This window comes from Micromys minutus (assembly GCF_963924665.1).
Source record: "Micromys minutus genome assembly, chromosome: 1".
Lineage (NCBI taxonomy): Eukaryota > Metazoa > Chordata > Mammalia > Rodentia > Muridae > Micromys > Micromys minutus.
Window position 1 is genome coordinate 200,211,370 of NC_137969.1, and position 16,331 is coordinate 200,227,700.

Genomic DNA, 16,331 nt, shown 5'->3' on the forward strand with positions numbered 1-16,331 from the left:
GCAGAGTCTTACCTGGTGGCAGAGCACTCCATGTTTCCAGCCTGAGGCTGCTGGCCTACAGAGATCCCCCTACTGAGACTAACAGCCCCCCACTCACACTCCCCGTTCTGAACCTAAAAAGCAGGATAAGGTTCCCGATTGCGGCGGTGGTAGGTGCTCTCATCAGAGGCAGCTTACCAGCCTTAATACCAGCTTCCCTGTATGTATCTACATGTGGGTCCTAGGACACAGGCCATGCAGGACACAGTAACAGCTGTGAGCGCAGATGAGTGCCACTATGCCCTGTGAACTTGCTATACAGAGAAACCCTGTCCCTAGAAACAAAAACAAATACACAAACGTTTGAGGCTGCTTAATTTCCTCGGTTAAAGTTTTCTCTTCCACATGCCTTGCAGGCATCTCAAACCATGCTGGCTTTGATTCCAAAGCCTCTAGCTCCTTCTGAGCCACATGCTCTACCACCTTTGAGCTTCAGTTCAGATCCCAAATTAAACCAATTTCTTTTATCTCTCAGAATGACGATATGTAAATAGCCCATAATCCAAGAGACAACTCCCACCGTTTTTTCCTGGCTCAAAGCTTTACTAAAATATACAGATGGAAACACAGGCTAACAAAACAACTAGATCTCATTCCCTTTGAACTTAGAAGCAACTTTTCTTTTCTTTTTTTCTTTTCTTTTCTTTCTTTCTTTTTTTTAAGAAAGCAGGTTCTCAAGGCTAGACTTAAGCAGATTTCTCTTAAATCCTTCTTAGATAGTTCAGGGAGTGACAAACCTTTTATGGGATACAATGGCCTGACAACTTGAGGCAAGGGTGGGAATCTCTGGGCTAGACTGGGATGTTCTGTTCTCTTCCCCTTCCATACAAGAAGAGAAACCCACCCACTGTTATTCTTGATGGACCTTCCATGGCCCTGGCACCTCCAATATCTGGGGTCTTCACTGCACCTGAGCTGAACCTTTAACAATGATCTCTCCTGGCCCCTCCCCAGGATGCTATGCTTTAGCCACTCCCCATGACTCCCTCAATCTTTTTCCAAGTCTTCAACCAGTGCCACATGAGCCTTTTACACACATCCAAGTTCTGCTGCCAGCTTGAGATATTGCCTTACACTCTCTGAACACAGCAGCCTCTGAGTGTTGACCCTGAGAAAATTCTTGCCTATCGTCCCAAGCAAGGATCACACATTTTTATTCAGTGGTGTTGGTCTCATTACATTATTATCACTTGATTCTTCTTCTCAGTTGATCAGCACACAGACCTTTAGTCCAGATGTCACAAACAACCCCTATCTCAGTGTCAAGAGAACCCGCTTCCCTCTGAAACCTTCCACGGCTCCACGGTCTGCATTCCTCTCAGTGATCTAAACTTCTAAGCACCCACCAGAAGGGCCCATAAGTTCAGAGCACATAGGATAGATAAGCAAGTACTCTACCATCAAGCTGTGTCCTCAGCCTTCCTCCAGACCTCCTCTAACTTCCTTCTATCCCCACTACCCCATCCCCTCACATACATGTCTCTCTTCCCCAGGCTCATGACTTCTGTTTTGGTTTTGTGATCCATTTAACTAGGGACATCAGCATTACCTGGATTGAACAACTCACTGTAGCCTGGTGGGTTAGGTACATAGCTTAAGGCTTTTTCTCAATCAATTTTAACAGCAAATAGTTCATCAGTGAGAGTCCATCTCCTTATCTTGGAAGTGATCTGGACACACTGGGGTAGCATCTATACTTTTTTTTTTTGGATAGGGCAATTGAAAGGAATTGGAGGAACCTTTGGCCTGGGGGTACAGACCTGTAACAGCTGAGAGGAGGATACTGAGTTCTAGGCCTGTCTGGGATACAGAGGAGTTCAGGTCATCCTGGGCAACTTAGTGAGACTCTGTCTTAGAACTCGGAGCAGGAGGGGAGCCGGGGCTACAGCTCAATGCTGTTCACCTAGCATGAGTCGAGACCCTAGATTCCATCCTCAGGACCAAACCCCAGCACACAAAAGAAACCATTAGAAAGGTGATAAGACAAAGGCCTATGACTGTTGCCTTCCATGTGATATGACTTATTTAAGTTATAATAATATCAACTTATGAAACATGAATAGGTTTATAACAATGGCATACTGGATATAAATTCTTCAATCTAAGTATATTATATGAATATATTTACATTCAAAATTGAATGATACTGGTGATAGCAGGGGTTCTCAACATGTGGGCCACAACCTTCATTGGGGGTGAAGGACCCTTTCACAGGGGGTGCCTGAGAACATCGGAAAACAAATATATTTACACTACAACTCACTACAGTAGCAAAATTATAGTTATAAAGTAGCAACAAAAATCATCTTATGGTTGGGCTGGAGAGATAGCTCAGTGGTTAAGAGTTCAAATCCCAGCAACCACATGGTGGTTCACAACCATGTAATGAGATCTGATGCCCTCTTCTGGTGTGTCTGAAGACAGCTACAGTGTACTTATATAAAATAAAACAAACAATCTCATTACAGATGGTTTTATGGTTGTGGTCACTGAATTAAAGGGTAGCAACATGAGGAAGGTTGAGAGTCACTAATCTATAGGAAGTTACCTTGTTTTGTTTCTATTTCTGAGTGCTTGCCTGCAGTATGTTTGTGCATCACACTCACTCCTGCTGTCCAGAGGCCAGGAGAGGGCGCTGGACCCAATGGATCTGGAGTTACAGGAAGTTGTGAGCTGTTGTGTTGGTGCTGGAAACTAAGTGAACCTAAGTGCTCTTACAATGAGCCATCTCTCTAGCAGACACTTCATTTTTATTATTCCGCACTAATAATTAATATCCTTATTTAAGACATTTAGCATTCAAGTTGCTCTTTCCAATGAGACCAGAAAGCATGGTTTTAAACTTCTCTATAACCCCGGTGAAATATAAACTTTGTTTAAAAATTAAAACAAGGTCTCACTATGCAGCAGCTCTGACTGGCCTGGAACTCAAGAAACCCATCCGCCTCTCTAGGGCTAGGATTAAAGGCATGTGCTACCACATATAGCTAACTCGATGAATTAACTTACAATCTGAAGAAGACAAAATGAGTAACATTAAAATTGATTTGAATTCTAAAATCCATACTTTTGAAGACTTAATAATTAGGTTCTTGGGTTGGCCCTAAAAAGCCTAATAATTGCCTAAAGCGATTCTTTCATTTGAGCCACAAACTGTAGCTCAGTGATAGTTTGCCTAGCGTGAATGAGGTCCTGGGTAATCTCCAGCACCACACACCTACACCACAGATGGTACAACATTTCCTCATCTATAGTCCTAACACCTTATATTTCTAACTTATTGTTTCTTGGGTAATGCATATTCTTGAACCAAATCTCCAAATGGAGATTTAAATCACTAACAAAAAAATTTAAGTTACTAAAAAAAAAAAAAAAAAAAAAAAAAAAGACCCATTTTTACCTAATTTATATTAAAGTCTGGATAGTAATACATTCTGGCAATTTTTTTTGAAACACCACACAAAAAGAAATAGGTTTAAAAACCAATCACTATAAGCTGGAGAGATGGCTCAGTGGTTAAGAGCAAGACAACTACAGTGCATACGTAAAATAAGTAAACAAATCCTTAAAAAACGAAAACATTCACTATGACCGATGTTTGGAGTTAAGCCAGGAAGCAGTATTATTTAAAACACATCTTACCTGGACAGTTCATCTTTAAAAACAAACAGTTTTAGCCTGTCCAGTTTGTTATGTCAGTTCAAGTTCACATTATTTAAAATCCAACTAGTATTTTGAAATAAGAAGATACTCACCAAGTGGAGCTTTGAGGAAACGCCGTTCGATGCCCTGTTCTATCTGAAAGAGGGCCGTGGCCAGATAATGAACCACATTGCTCACTGACTGTGGTGTACTGGTACTAGTTGAGATGGTACTTGGAGTTTCTGTTTTAATCCCTGAAAGTCTATAATTAAAATAAAAATGGTTTATGATGCTGAAAAAAAAATCACAATTTAGTGGAACATGAATCCAGTCATTCTTCCAAAGTTTATTTGTGTGAGTTTGTGTGCATAGATGTACATTCCTGACATAGCACTCCTGAAGGGTTTGTGTGAGTTTATGTACACAGATATACATATATGATACAACCTTCCACCTTGAGACAGGTCTCTTTCTTTTGTTGCTTGCCATTGCAAATGGCAGGCTAGCCAACACGAACTCTCAGATTCCGTCTGCTTCCCATCTGGCCAGTGAAAGCACTGGGGACATGTCCCGCTTTATGTGTTTTATCCACCAAGCCATCTCCCCAGACCTTAAGGACCTTAATTGATGTGCATGTCACAGAGTTTCCCAATTTCAAAGAGCCACCACTCGTGAATGGAGGACAGAAGGTACCTAGTCAAGGAGAGAAGGTAGAAGAGGAAAGGCTTCTGGGGAGTTTCAGAAGTGAGGGTGACAGATCTTAGAGCCTATGGAGTAAGTACCTTAAGTTCCTCCACCTCCTTCCAGACTTACATCTACAGTGTAAAACTATCATTTACAAAGTGCTTTCACATGATCCTCCCCACAGAAAACTTCTTATAAAACTTTTTTAGTTTTTTTTTTTTTTTTTTTTTTTTTTTTTTTTTTTTTTTTTTTTTAAAAGACCCAAGTCTCACTGTAAAGTATTCTATATAGATCTAGGTTGGTCTTGATTCACAGTCCTCCTGCCTCTTTCTTCAAGTTTGGGGATTACTGGTGTGTTCCCCCCACACTGGCTCTCCAGCACACCCTTCACTGTCATCCACATTCTTCCAGGACAAAGAGGCCTTCTATATATTACAGCTTCATGTCTTTCCAACAGTCTCTTCTAGAGGAGAAACTGCTTAGAAGTATGTACCAAGGGCTGGAGAGATGGCTCAGTGGTTAAGAGCTCTTCCAGAGGTCCTGAATTCAATTCCCAGCCCCCCACATGGTGGCTCACAACCATTTCCTAATGCGATCTGATGCCTTATTCTGGTGTGTCTGAAGAAACCTACAGTGTACTTATGTGTAATAAATATATTGTTTTAAAAAAGAAGTGTGTACCAGCTGAAGTGCTCTGCCTGAGACAAGTGTGTGCTGTAACGAGCCATCTCTTGGTTGCATCAGTACACAGTGAAGCAACAGAGTAAAATGTAGGGAAAAAGTGACCTCAATGGAGAGACTTATTAAGGATCACAAAACAAAAAACAGCAACGTGTGTGTGTGTGTGTGTGTGTGTGTGTATGTGAGTTTTCTGGGGATCAAACCCAGCACTTCAGGTATGCTAGCAAGTGTTCCACAACTGAGCTATCTGCTAGCCCACCTCAGAATTTATTCATTTATTTAGTGAGTGTTTTTATGTATGTTGTGTGAGTGTGGGTTCTCATACTACAGCACACATGTAGAAGTCAGAGGATAACTTCTGATAGTCACTCCTCTCCTTCCACTGTGCTGACAGGATCCCTCTTGCTTTCTTTCTGCTCTCTCTCCAGGCAGGCTGGCCTATACGCTTTTGCACCCATTTCTGTTTCTACATAGGAAACTGGGTTTGCAGACACATGGCACAGTGTATTTGTAAATGAGTTCTGGGGTGCAAACTCAGGTTATCAGGCCTATGCGAGCAGGAGGACCACAGTTCAGGCCCCCAGCACACACAGCAAAAGGCAGGCACGACACCTGCAGCTCACTGGCCAGCTAGCCTGACTGAATTCCGAACTCCAAGCTCAGAAGAGCCGTAGTGAAGGCTTCTGTTTCCCACACACATGTACACTGTCCCCAAATAATAGAATAGAATAAAATTAAGTACACTTTCTAAAGAAACCAAACACTAAGCCAGGACTGATGATCACTTCAGAAGCCACTTACCTGTCTCTTACTATGATCCTTGCTTGTTCAATTTCCATCTCCTCCACGTCTTCATTCACAGTTTTAATCACTCCATTTTCCTTGTTTTCCTCACTTAAGAGCTCATATCGTCCATTCTCCAGGGCTGATCTCCAGACCTGTCGATCTGTAACCTATAATGAAACCCAGAATTACTAACCCTGAAATATGGGAAAACATTACTCCTAAGAGCTATGTGCTTTTAAGGTTAAGATTAATTCATGTACATTCTAGAACAGTGGAATCAAAAAAGCATTAAAAAAAAAAGTTACTGCACCCAGGAGGCTGAGGCTGAAGGACTGGCAGGCAAGCCAGGGTTATATAGAGAATCCGCTCAAAGTCCAAAACAGGAAAGTAAATAAAGTTACTTAATGATATAATGCAATGCAATAAAAAGTAGATAAAAAGACTTAGTATTTTAGTCTATTTTTTAAAAACCACATAGTGTGTGTGTCTGTCTGTCTTACCGTGTAGCCCAAACTGTTCTTGACCTCACTCAGGTTAGCCTCCTGCTTCAACCTCTAAAGTGCTGGAATTACAGGTGAGTGAGCCATTATGTGCTACTTTATAACCACATTTTTGTTTCGTTGTTGAAATGAGCTGTCTTCATGTAGCTCAGGCTTGTTCTAGAGCTCACTTAGTAGACCAGGTTGTCCTCAAATTCCCAGAGATTCACCTGTGTCAGCCTCTTGAGTGCTGGGATTAGGAGTATTATTCCACTATGCCCAGCTATAAATAGTTGTTAAATTTTTAAATTAAATTTTACATGTATGAGTGTTTTATCTGCATATAAGTCTATGTACCACTCAAGTGACTGATTCCCATAGTGGCCAGAAGACAGTGTCAGCTTGGGACTGGAATGACAGAAGGCTGTGAGCTATCATTAATTGAAGCTAGGACCATCATATAGATGATAAATGGTCTGAAGGCATGAATACAACATGTAATATGCACGGTGAGAAGCCTGTGATTCCAGCCAACCAGACCCAGCGTAAGATCATGTCTTAAAGACAAAGAAACCAGCAGCTGGAGTTGTACTGGAGTAGTTGTCCTGTAGTGGGGACAACCAACCAACAAGACTAAGAGAAGGCAGGAGCTGGTTAGGGAAGGTGAAAAAGTAAAACATTTACAAGTATTTACACACAGCAACTACAATGTAAATAAACACGAGGGACAAACCTTGATGGCTCCTAGCGTCCCCTGATAGATTCTGTCCTCAATATCCAAGAGAAAGTCTCTGAGCCTCAGCTCAAGCTGCCTTTCTGCAGACATCTGAGATGTGTCACATGCACCAGAAGATCGTCCCCGAGAAGAAACAGGTTTGCTATCAGCCTGAGGTTTGTCTGAAATGACCATCAAATATCTTTATAAAGATTTTCTCCGTTAAAAAAATATTTCGAGATAATTTACAAATTCTCAACAGTTACAAACATTAACTCGTGACAAACATGATTTTGAGTAAATCCTCATTGTCAATCTGGTAAAGGCCTTTGTCTTAGGGTTGCTGTGACAGACACCGCGGCCAACTGCACCTTGGGAAGGAAGGGGTTTATTTTAGCCTGAAACTCTCAAGTCAGTCCTTCACTGAAGGAAGTCAGGGCAGAAACTCACAGAAGGAACCTGGCGGCAGGGCCCGAAGCTCAGACTGCTCGTTGGCTTGGTCCTTGAGATTTGCTCATCGAGCTCTCACGCCCTCCATGACCATCTATCTGCCCAGATGTGGTAAAGCCTGCCCAGGCCAGCGCCCAGTGAGATGGGTCCTCCTGGATCAATCATCAATCAAGAAGCCCTACTTCCATACAGGCTAATCCCATAGAAACATTTTCTCAAGAGTTTTTCTTCCCAGATGACCTTAGTTTGTGTCAAGGTGACATAAAACTAGTTATCACAGTCTTGTATCTAGAACATACTAAGAACTCTTAAAATTCCACAAAAACACAAATAATCTGTTTACAAAATGGGCAAAAGATTTGTACAGACATTTCTTTAAGGAAGGTATATACCAATGAATCCTCTCCAGGGAGGCTTTCACACTCCTTAGGATGGCTGACACAGAAAGTTAGAAAATTTACCAGGAAGTAAAACTACAACCTTCATGTACCATGGATGGAAAAATAAATATGTAGCTGCTTTGGAAAACAAGCCAGCAGTTCCTGGAATGTTAAAGTGATTATAAGATAAATTTCACTCCTAAATATATACTACTGACCCAAAAACTTGTCTGTAAATATTTATAGCATTTCATATAATAGTCCAAAGGTGGAAATAAATCAAACATCTATCCATAGATAAGTAAAATGTAATATATGTACAAAATAAAAGATTTGGCCACAAAAAGTAATAACATTTTGAAAACATTAGAAGCATTATTCTTATGATGCTAGCCACAAAAGATATGATTCCATTCATAAGAACCTGTCTGCAGAAACCAAAATCAGACCAATCCAAACCAAACCAAACCACCCCCCCCAAAAAGGAATAAAGAGAAACTTTTTTAACAGACACTGAGAGATTTGTGGTTGAGAGAAGTTAGAGACGTGTGTGTGTGTGTGTGTGTGTGTGTGTGTGTGTGTGTGTGTGTGTGTGTGTGTGTGTTTTCCCGATGCACTGTATCTTACTGCAGGAGTACAGAGCCACCTCCGCCAGCTTCTTATGTGGGTTCAGGGAACTGACCCCAGGTCATGAGGTTTATGAAGTATACTTTAAGCCTGCTGAGCTAATTCTCTGGCCTGAAAGATTCTTGTTTGAAGCAACAAATTTTTTTTAAGATGTACTGTGGGGGTGATTGTCCACTTGTGAATATACTGAATTGTACACTTTCAACTGGTGAATGTCTGATCTGTTGAAAATATATAAAAATGTCTAAACTTAAGGCCCACCCACGAGGAGTCGATGCTTGATACCATCTGGATGGCCAGGGACTGGAAGCTTGATGGTGCAGAGACCTAAGGTAGAACAAGCATGTCTGCCCCCAAAGTCATGAAATGATTCCTAATCATATTCTGCTATACTTAGATCAGTGCCTAGCCCAATCACCACCATCAGAGAGGCTTCCTTGGGCATAGTGACAGGAGAGGCAGGGGGAATCTTTATGAGCTCAAAGCCAGCTACCTCCAGGATAGCCACAACCGTCACACAAAGAAACCTCAAAAAAAAAAAAAAAAAAAAAAAAAAAAGTTTTCTCTGGCAGCTGATGAGTGCAGATGCAGAAACCCACAACCAAACATTAGGTAGAGTCTGGGGAACCCTGAGGAAGGCGGGAAATAGGATCACAGGAACCAGAGGGGCTGAGGACACTAGGAGAACATGGTCCATAGAATCAAGCAAACAGAATTCATAGTGGCTCACGAGACTGAAGCAATAAACATGGAGACTGCATGGGCTGTGCTAGGTCTTACACATATGCATTGTGGTTGTTTAGCTTGGGTTTGTTTTGGTGGGACTACTAAGAGGGAACAGGTGCCCCGACTCTTTTCCTGCTCTTGGAACCCTTTTCCTCCCACTGAATGGCCTCATCTAGCCTTGATGTGAGAGTGTGTTCCTAGTCTTATATTGCAACTCGTTATGCTGTGCTTGGCGGATATCCCTGGAGGTCTGCTCTTTTATAAAGGGAACTGAGGACGAATGTATCTGGGGGAGAGGAGAAGTAGGAGAGAAAGAGAGAGGAGGGGATGCGGGTACTTTGTCACAATAATGCAAAGCTGAATAACACAAGTCAGTCCATTGTAGAGGAATGAGAAGACTGCTCACACAAACAACACAGAGGCATTTTGAGAATATTGTCTGAATGAAGAAATATATGACTATCTAGACTGTCTAATTTGCAAACTAAAACATGTCAGAATGAAAGCTAACATATGTGTAATAGCTTGAAATAGGTTTAATCCAGGAATATCTCTTTTATTCCCGAACTTGGGAGGAAGACAGATCTCTGTGAGTTCAAGGCCACCCTGTTCTACAGTGAATTCCAGGACAGCCAGGGATATATAGAAACACTGATTACCTGAAAAATGAAATTTTTCTTTAGAAAAGTGGGCGAGCTGTGCACATATTCTGCTCTTCTCCTGCAGCAAAGTCTCTTTTAAGGCACTTTCTCTGTGTCCCCTGGAGTTGAGAGCTTCAATGAGCTGGTCTAGCTGTTCACAAGAACTGTAAAAGCACCACCGATTTGGCTTATGCACTGGTTTTGGCAGCAGCAGAGAATCATTGAATGGACCTTGGTCAAGACTGGAGGTAGATTCAGACATGAAGGACTCTTCAGTCTTAATAGACACCTGAGGATCGTGAAGCTGTGCGTTACTGTGAAATGATGAAGGCCTAGGCAACAACATGTCTTCAGTAAGACCTGAATAATCCTCTTCTATAAAGAGACCAGGAATAGAAGGGAAGATCCAGTACCGCCTGTACAAGCGGTCGCGCCCCAGGGGGAAGATGTTCGTGCAGGCAATGGCACTCTGGATCTTGTCTAGGAGCTCTTTCTCTTTTCGCTGATGCTCCTGTCTCAAAGCTTCTTCCACATCAGCAGTCAGAGGCTCCTGCTTTATACAGTAGTTCATCTCTTCTTGCTTTATACATTGTTTAACTGCAGTTTGTCCCAATTTCCCTGTGTTGAAATAAAAGGCATCATTACTGTTATTTATTTCTTTGTTATTTTTATTATTGTTTGAGACAGGGTCCATTATGTAGTAAACTTGGGTATCCCGGAGCCCACAGAGATTCACCTGCCTTCACTTAGCTCTTAAAGGTCTCTGGAGAGATTGCATACCCCCCTCCCCACCAGGAGACACTGATATGACAGGCACTGTGGAGATCTATAGTCCTAGCACTTGGGAGGTAGAGGCAGGAGGATTAGGGCTTCACGCCCATACTTGGCTATATAGCAAGTTCAACGTTCAAGGCCAGGCTATATATAGTATATAAAATCTTGTTTCAGATAAACTGAAACAGGGAAAGAAGCAGTGGAGGACATGAAAAGGAGCCATGAAAAAGAATATTGCCTCTCTTCCTTAGTGACTTGTGAATAAAGAACTTTCACACATATACTATGTCTGCTGTGGAATTACTTGTCTATAATCCCTTTATTTAGGAGGATTTCAAGTCTGAAGCCAGCCTCAGCTACAAAGAAAGGTCCAGGCAAGTCTGGGCTATGTAGTTAGGCCCTGCCTTGACGCCATACGATGCAAAACAAAACAATCCCATAAATATAGCAATGTTTTTCACAACATCATTTTGTAACAAATTGGTCTGTTTTTACAGCTCATCACTGTGTGGCAGATGTTTAAGATTCCACACAGATAGCCATGGGAGCATCTGCCTATAATCCCATCACTCAGAGGAAGGCAGGTGAGTCAGGTGTTCAAGGTTGACTTGACTAGAGCTGAATCAAGTCCTAGCCGTGAAAGAGATACAGTCCTGCTGTGAGCTGACAGTTATACCTCTTCTGCTCCTTTTATGTAATCCTGGGTCATCTTCATCTTCAGTGACCACATCATGATACAGATCTTTCCGCTCTATTTCTTTGCTCTCAGTACTAGTATCAAAATCTTCCCTTCCTTCTTCCCTGAAAGGAAAAGGAATGAGCTAAAATCTCGAGAACGTGTAAGTAAGAAGAGTGATCCTGGATACAGGTGAGGGAAAAGGCAGGGTTAAATAGCCTGAAGACTATATAGAAAGAGTAGGAGCTTGTTACTTTTGACAATTTACCAATTATTATTAGGAATAATACTAAGCCAGGTGTAGTTACATGTACCTATAATAATACTTGGGAAGCAGAGGCAAGAAGATTTATGTTCCAGGCTATCTTGGTGTTTGAAAAGGATGGCAGAAATCAACCTTCCAATTTAACCCCACTCCTCTGTAAGGTTGAGAAGCACTATAAAACAGTGTGCCTATGCTGGTGCTACTCTAGAGGGAAGGAGGAAATGAACTATTTAGGTCAAAAATAACCCATTGAGCTGGGCATGGTAGCACACACCTTTCATCTTGGCAGAGGTAGGGGGAAGTCTGAGTTTGAGGTCAGCATGATCTACAAGATGAGCTCCAGGACAGCTAGATCTACAGAAAAACCTAGTCTCAGGAACAGGGAGGACACACAACCCATTGAAAGTTTTCTAGGAAGTTACCATTTACAACATGAATTTTAAAGAAAAGTCATATTCCTAAAATTAGGCTAAAAAGTAACATGTGTATAACTGATTAATAAGAGTTTATACATAATTTTCACAGGCTTTTAAAATATAATCATAAAGAAAAAAGCACTTTAGAGTTTCAGGTGTCTAGCTTTTATTCTTAATCTTTATGTGTAATTGAGGTGATTTTTTCCTATATTAAAATATCTTTGTATACAAGGTGAACAGATAAAGCCACATGAGGAGGGAAATTCAAACCATACCCTAGATTTGCAGCTGAATTTCTCTGCTCGTCCTCCTTCAGTTTTTCTTGTTTCTCTTTCATTTTCTGTTCTTGTTCCTTAAGTTTTTCTTCCTTCCTTCTGCGTATTCTAAAAGTCAACACAGTACAAGGAATGCTGTTACAGGCCATTCTGGGGAAACTAACCCTGCACTCTAGAAACACAGCTGGTGATGCAGTGGTAGACGAGGGCTACAGAGTGAGCGAGAGTGAGCAATGCTTACCGAGCAGCTGTGGCTTCTCTCTCTTTGCGGTGCTGTTCTGCTTTGAGCTCCCGGAACTCCTGCTTGGCCTGTCGTAATATATCAACATAGTCTTCGATGAAATCCCTAGTAGAAACTAGGGTCAGTAGCTTCCCACAGAGAGCATGAAGTATCTTCATTTTTTCTCCTGCCAAAATGGATAATTTCTGTGTTATTAATGAGAAAAAAAGGAACAGTGTTTGACAATTTGTAGCTCAATAATGAAATGCCTAATGAAGAACAAGGAGCAGTAGATGGTGGAACTTTTGTTTACTGCCAGCACTGGGGAGGCAGAGGCAGACAGATCATTGTGAGTGTAAGGTCAGCTTGGTCTACACAGTGAGTTGCAGGACAGTCAGAGACATAGTGAGACCCTGCTCAAAACAAGCAAGCAAACAAAGCCAAACCAAACCAATCAACCAAATGACTCTAAAAACTATAATGAACTGCTTTCTTAATTTCTATATAACAGATTTATTCTCTGGAGTTTCTTGTTGGCTTGTTAGTTTTCTGGATGAAAGAGATGGGTATAAAGTAAGCAGGTTAAAAAATTCCAACTTGCAGTTTACCTGGTGTCAAATCATATACAGAAGTGCTGGACAGTTTTTTCACCAGACTGGGATTACTCAGTCGAAGCTCCATGCAGGCATCATCAGTAGCATCAAATCCTCCTCGTTTCTGGTACCGGTACTTTGCATTTGCTGATGTCACATCAGCACCTGAAGCTAAGATGTGCAGTCTGAGGATTTCAGAAAGAGTGCAGCTATCAAGATCCAAGCTTTTCAAACTGCAGCCTATATTGTTAAAAATGAAACAGCCATTTAGAAAACAATGAATACTCAGCAATGTAAATGTACCTTTATAAATTAAAATAAAATGCCAAACAACAACAAAAAACAAAGCCCACACATACCCTGGTGTAACTGTGGCCATGCAGCGGCTAAGGCTGCAACTGCAGACAGTGCAGATTTTGTGGGGTCTGCGTCCTCATCCAAAGCCTCTGTTAGATCTTTAAGGAAATAAACACTTTATTCTAGTGCACGAATATCTGGGAAGAATGACCTTTAAAACGATCAACAAAACAGCTTAACACTCAGGGAGCTCTGAAGAACCAACACCCAGCACACCGTTATTCACATTCTCTTGGTCTCCACCAAAGCAACAGATCCTAGAACACAGACTGTACACTAACATTTCCTTACAGAACACACAAGAACATTTCCAAATTACCAGCAAGATGAGCTTACATATTCCAAAAATGGCAAAGTGTATTTTAGAATTAAAACAAACCACTCATTTAATGTAACTTGAAAAGCCTCCTTTGAAAAGTGAGTAAAGACACCCAGTCTTAGAAACAAGCACGGGCTGTGGCTGTCACTGAATCTCCAGAAGAACGTTAAGGCCTGCACTGCTGTCAGCTACTCATTTCAGTAACAGTTCCTCACTTTCAAATCTTCAGGTTAAGAAGTTGGGGGAGGATTTTCCTTTATTTTCTAAAAGCTTTAGCTTTGAAAACTGTTTAAGTTACAGTAGATCAAAACAGCAAATCTATTGGTATAAATATATAAATATCATATAAACAACTCTTCCCAAATGTAGTACACAGACTCAAGTGCCAACTGTACCCCTCATATGCTTTCCAGGAACAAACCCAAACAAGCCAACTCGCTGGCTGTAGAAAAGCGCAGTGTCTACAAGTCATACTCGGCTAGGACTGCAGTAACTCTACACATTCTCTAGACACATCGGCTAATCCGGGCTTTATTTTTCCTAAAGGGGTTGAGTCCAGATAAATAATCTCTAAGCTCTTCAAATATTTATTTGAAGCTCAACATAAGAAAAGCCTATGTTAAAATGGGTGAGAGGTGGGACTTCTGTCTACTCCACTTGTCCTCTCCTGCACTACCAGCAAGGACCTCAGGCTAGTCTGAATCTGTGCTTCCGTGATTCTAACAATCAGCACAATTTCCAGGTGGACTGAAGGAGCCTTAGAAAATAAAGTGAGTAACTTTTCCAAACAAGAGGCAACTTTGGGGCCAAGTCTGATCACAATTACTGATGATGTTAAGATACAAAAACATAAACAGAACCACCTAGAAGTTCCCTGATTAAATGTATTGTAAAGGCTGAAGTCACAACTACCAGACCTAACTAGGCCTAAAACTCTCAATTTATATTTAAAGCCACAACACGTTTAACATTAACATGCACTATGATTCCCCACACTCCTAGACACACCACACAAGTGTATTAGATCTCTTCCTCAGTAGACAGTATTGTGTCCAACCTCTACCATCTAGAGGAAATCAGCATTTTAGAACAAAGGCTACAGAGGCCTTAAGAACTGAACCAATAATGGAATGACTGTTTTTACAGTCTTACATAAAATGACATGATAAAATACTGTTCTTTTACATTAAAAAATTACATGTGTGTGTTCACCCTAGTGTATATCTGTGTACCATGTAGATGCAGGTGCTGAAGAACACCTGAAGGGGTTATCAGGTCCTCTGGAATAGGAGTTTAAGACGGTTGTTAGCTTCTATGAGGGTGCTGTGATTCAGACAACAGTCCTCTGCAAAGAGCAGCCAGTGTTCATAGCTGCTGACCCATCTCTCCACCTCAAGATATGTATTCTTAAGCATCTTCATATGGCACTCTAGAGAGTTACAGTTAACTCTTTAGAATTTTTCTCAGTATTCCTTGGGTCCCTTCTTGCAAGAGAGCATGGCTGAACTGCATCCCATATAACTGTATGAAACAGTTACATTTATTAGAGTTTTGTTTTGTGACAGGGAATCTATATATAAATCTATACATAGACCAGGCCAGCCTCCCACTCATGGGTGATCCTGTCTCTGCCTCCCTTATTATTACATGTGTACTTATTATTACAAGTGGTGGGATTAAAGGCCTGTGTCACCAAGCCTTGCTTTATTACATCATTTTAATGTATAAAGAGGTACATACAATTACAACATTCGGTAATGATATCACAGAGCAAAAAAAGCTCAAGATTGTTCCAAGATGCTCTTGTCCTTCAAAGAATTTTAGGTTCATTGTATAAAAATAAAGACAGGAAAGTGGTTATGGTAGAACATGATTGTGATTCCAGCATTGAGAACATGGAGAAAGGAGGCAGGAGTTCAACGTCAACCTCAGCTATATGCAAGTTGAAGGCCAATAAGGAGAGATTCTATCTCAAACTAGCAGCAGCACCAACAAGAAAAAACTAAAGGCAGGAATAACTGATATGGTTAGTACAAGATTTTTAAAACTGATAAAAATTTCAAAGATTTGAAACAAAACAGGGATCGCAAGGGCTAATGAAATTAGATATGGGCAAGTGATCAGGACTTACGCTGGAGAATACATTTCACCATAAAATCAGAAGGCAGACAGCACTGGATGCAGATTTATCAATCTTATTGATCCAGACTCTGCACAGAACACAATCTACCTAAGGCCAAAAAACCTATCAGATTGGAGAAATTCAATCTTTGTGTCCCAACACTCTGCTAGTGAGACATCTCCTAGCATGATTTCCTTACTAACATTTTCATATAACAGACTGAAGTGTATATATTGCTGAGGTTCTGATCCTCCTGCCTCTACACCTCTCAAGTGCTGGTATTAGGGTATGTTCTCCCATGCCCACTTTTTTCGGATGCTGGGGTGGTAAGAATACCCTACAGTTTCTAAAGGACAGACACAGACATCGTTTATTAACAAAGTGTGAAAGGAAAAGCACATCAGAGGACCCAGTAGGTGAGATAGCTGGACCAAGTCTAGTGCTTGAACAGTGAGCACAAGCGT

The 16,331-nt window shown here is 41.2% G+C and overlaps 1 protein-coding gene across 2 annotated transcripts in view; it reads right to left on the minus strand.

Moving 5' to 3' along the window:
• LOC308431534 (bromodomain adjacent to zinc finger domain protein 1A) overlaps positions 1–16,331 on the minus strand; it is a 67,918-nt gene that overhangs the window by 12,103 nt on the left and 39,484 nt on the right. The window contains exons 13-21 of one of the 2 annotated variants that reach the window (XM_080931057.1): positions 13,429–13,524; positions 13,085–13,309; positions 12,498–12,663; positions 12,257–12,364; positions 11,301–11,425; positions 9,869–10,468; positions 7,045–7,208; positions 5,848–5,999; positions 3,795–3,943 (exon numbers count right to left, since the gene is read on the minus strand). In XM_080931057.1, coding sequence (XP_080787183.1) covers positions 3,795–3,943; positions 5,848–5,999; positions 7,045–7,208; positions 9,869–10,468; positions 11,301–11,425; positions 12,257–12,364; positions 12,498–12,663; positions 13,085–13,309; positions 13,429–13,524 — 1,785 coding nt within the window. The remainder of the gene's footprint in view (positions 1–3,794; positions 3,944–5,847; positions 6,000–7,044; positions 7,209–9,868; positions 10,469–11,300; positions 11,426–12,256; positions 12,365–12,497; positions 12,664–13,084; positions 13,310–13,428; positions 13,525–16,331) is intronic. The other variant, XM_080931058.1, reaches the window with a different exon arrangement.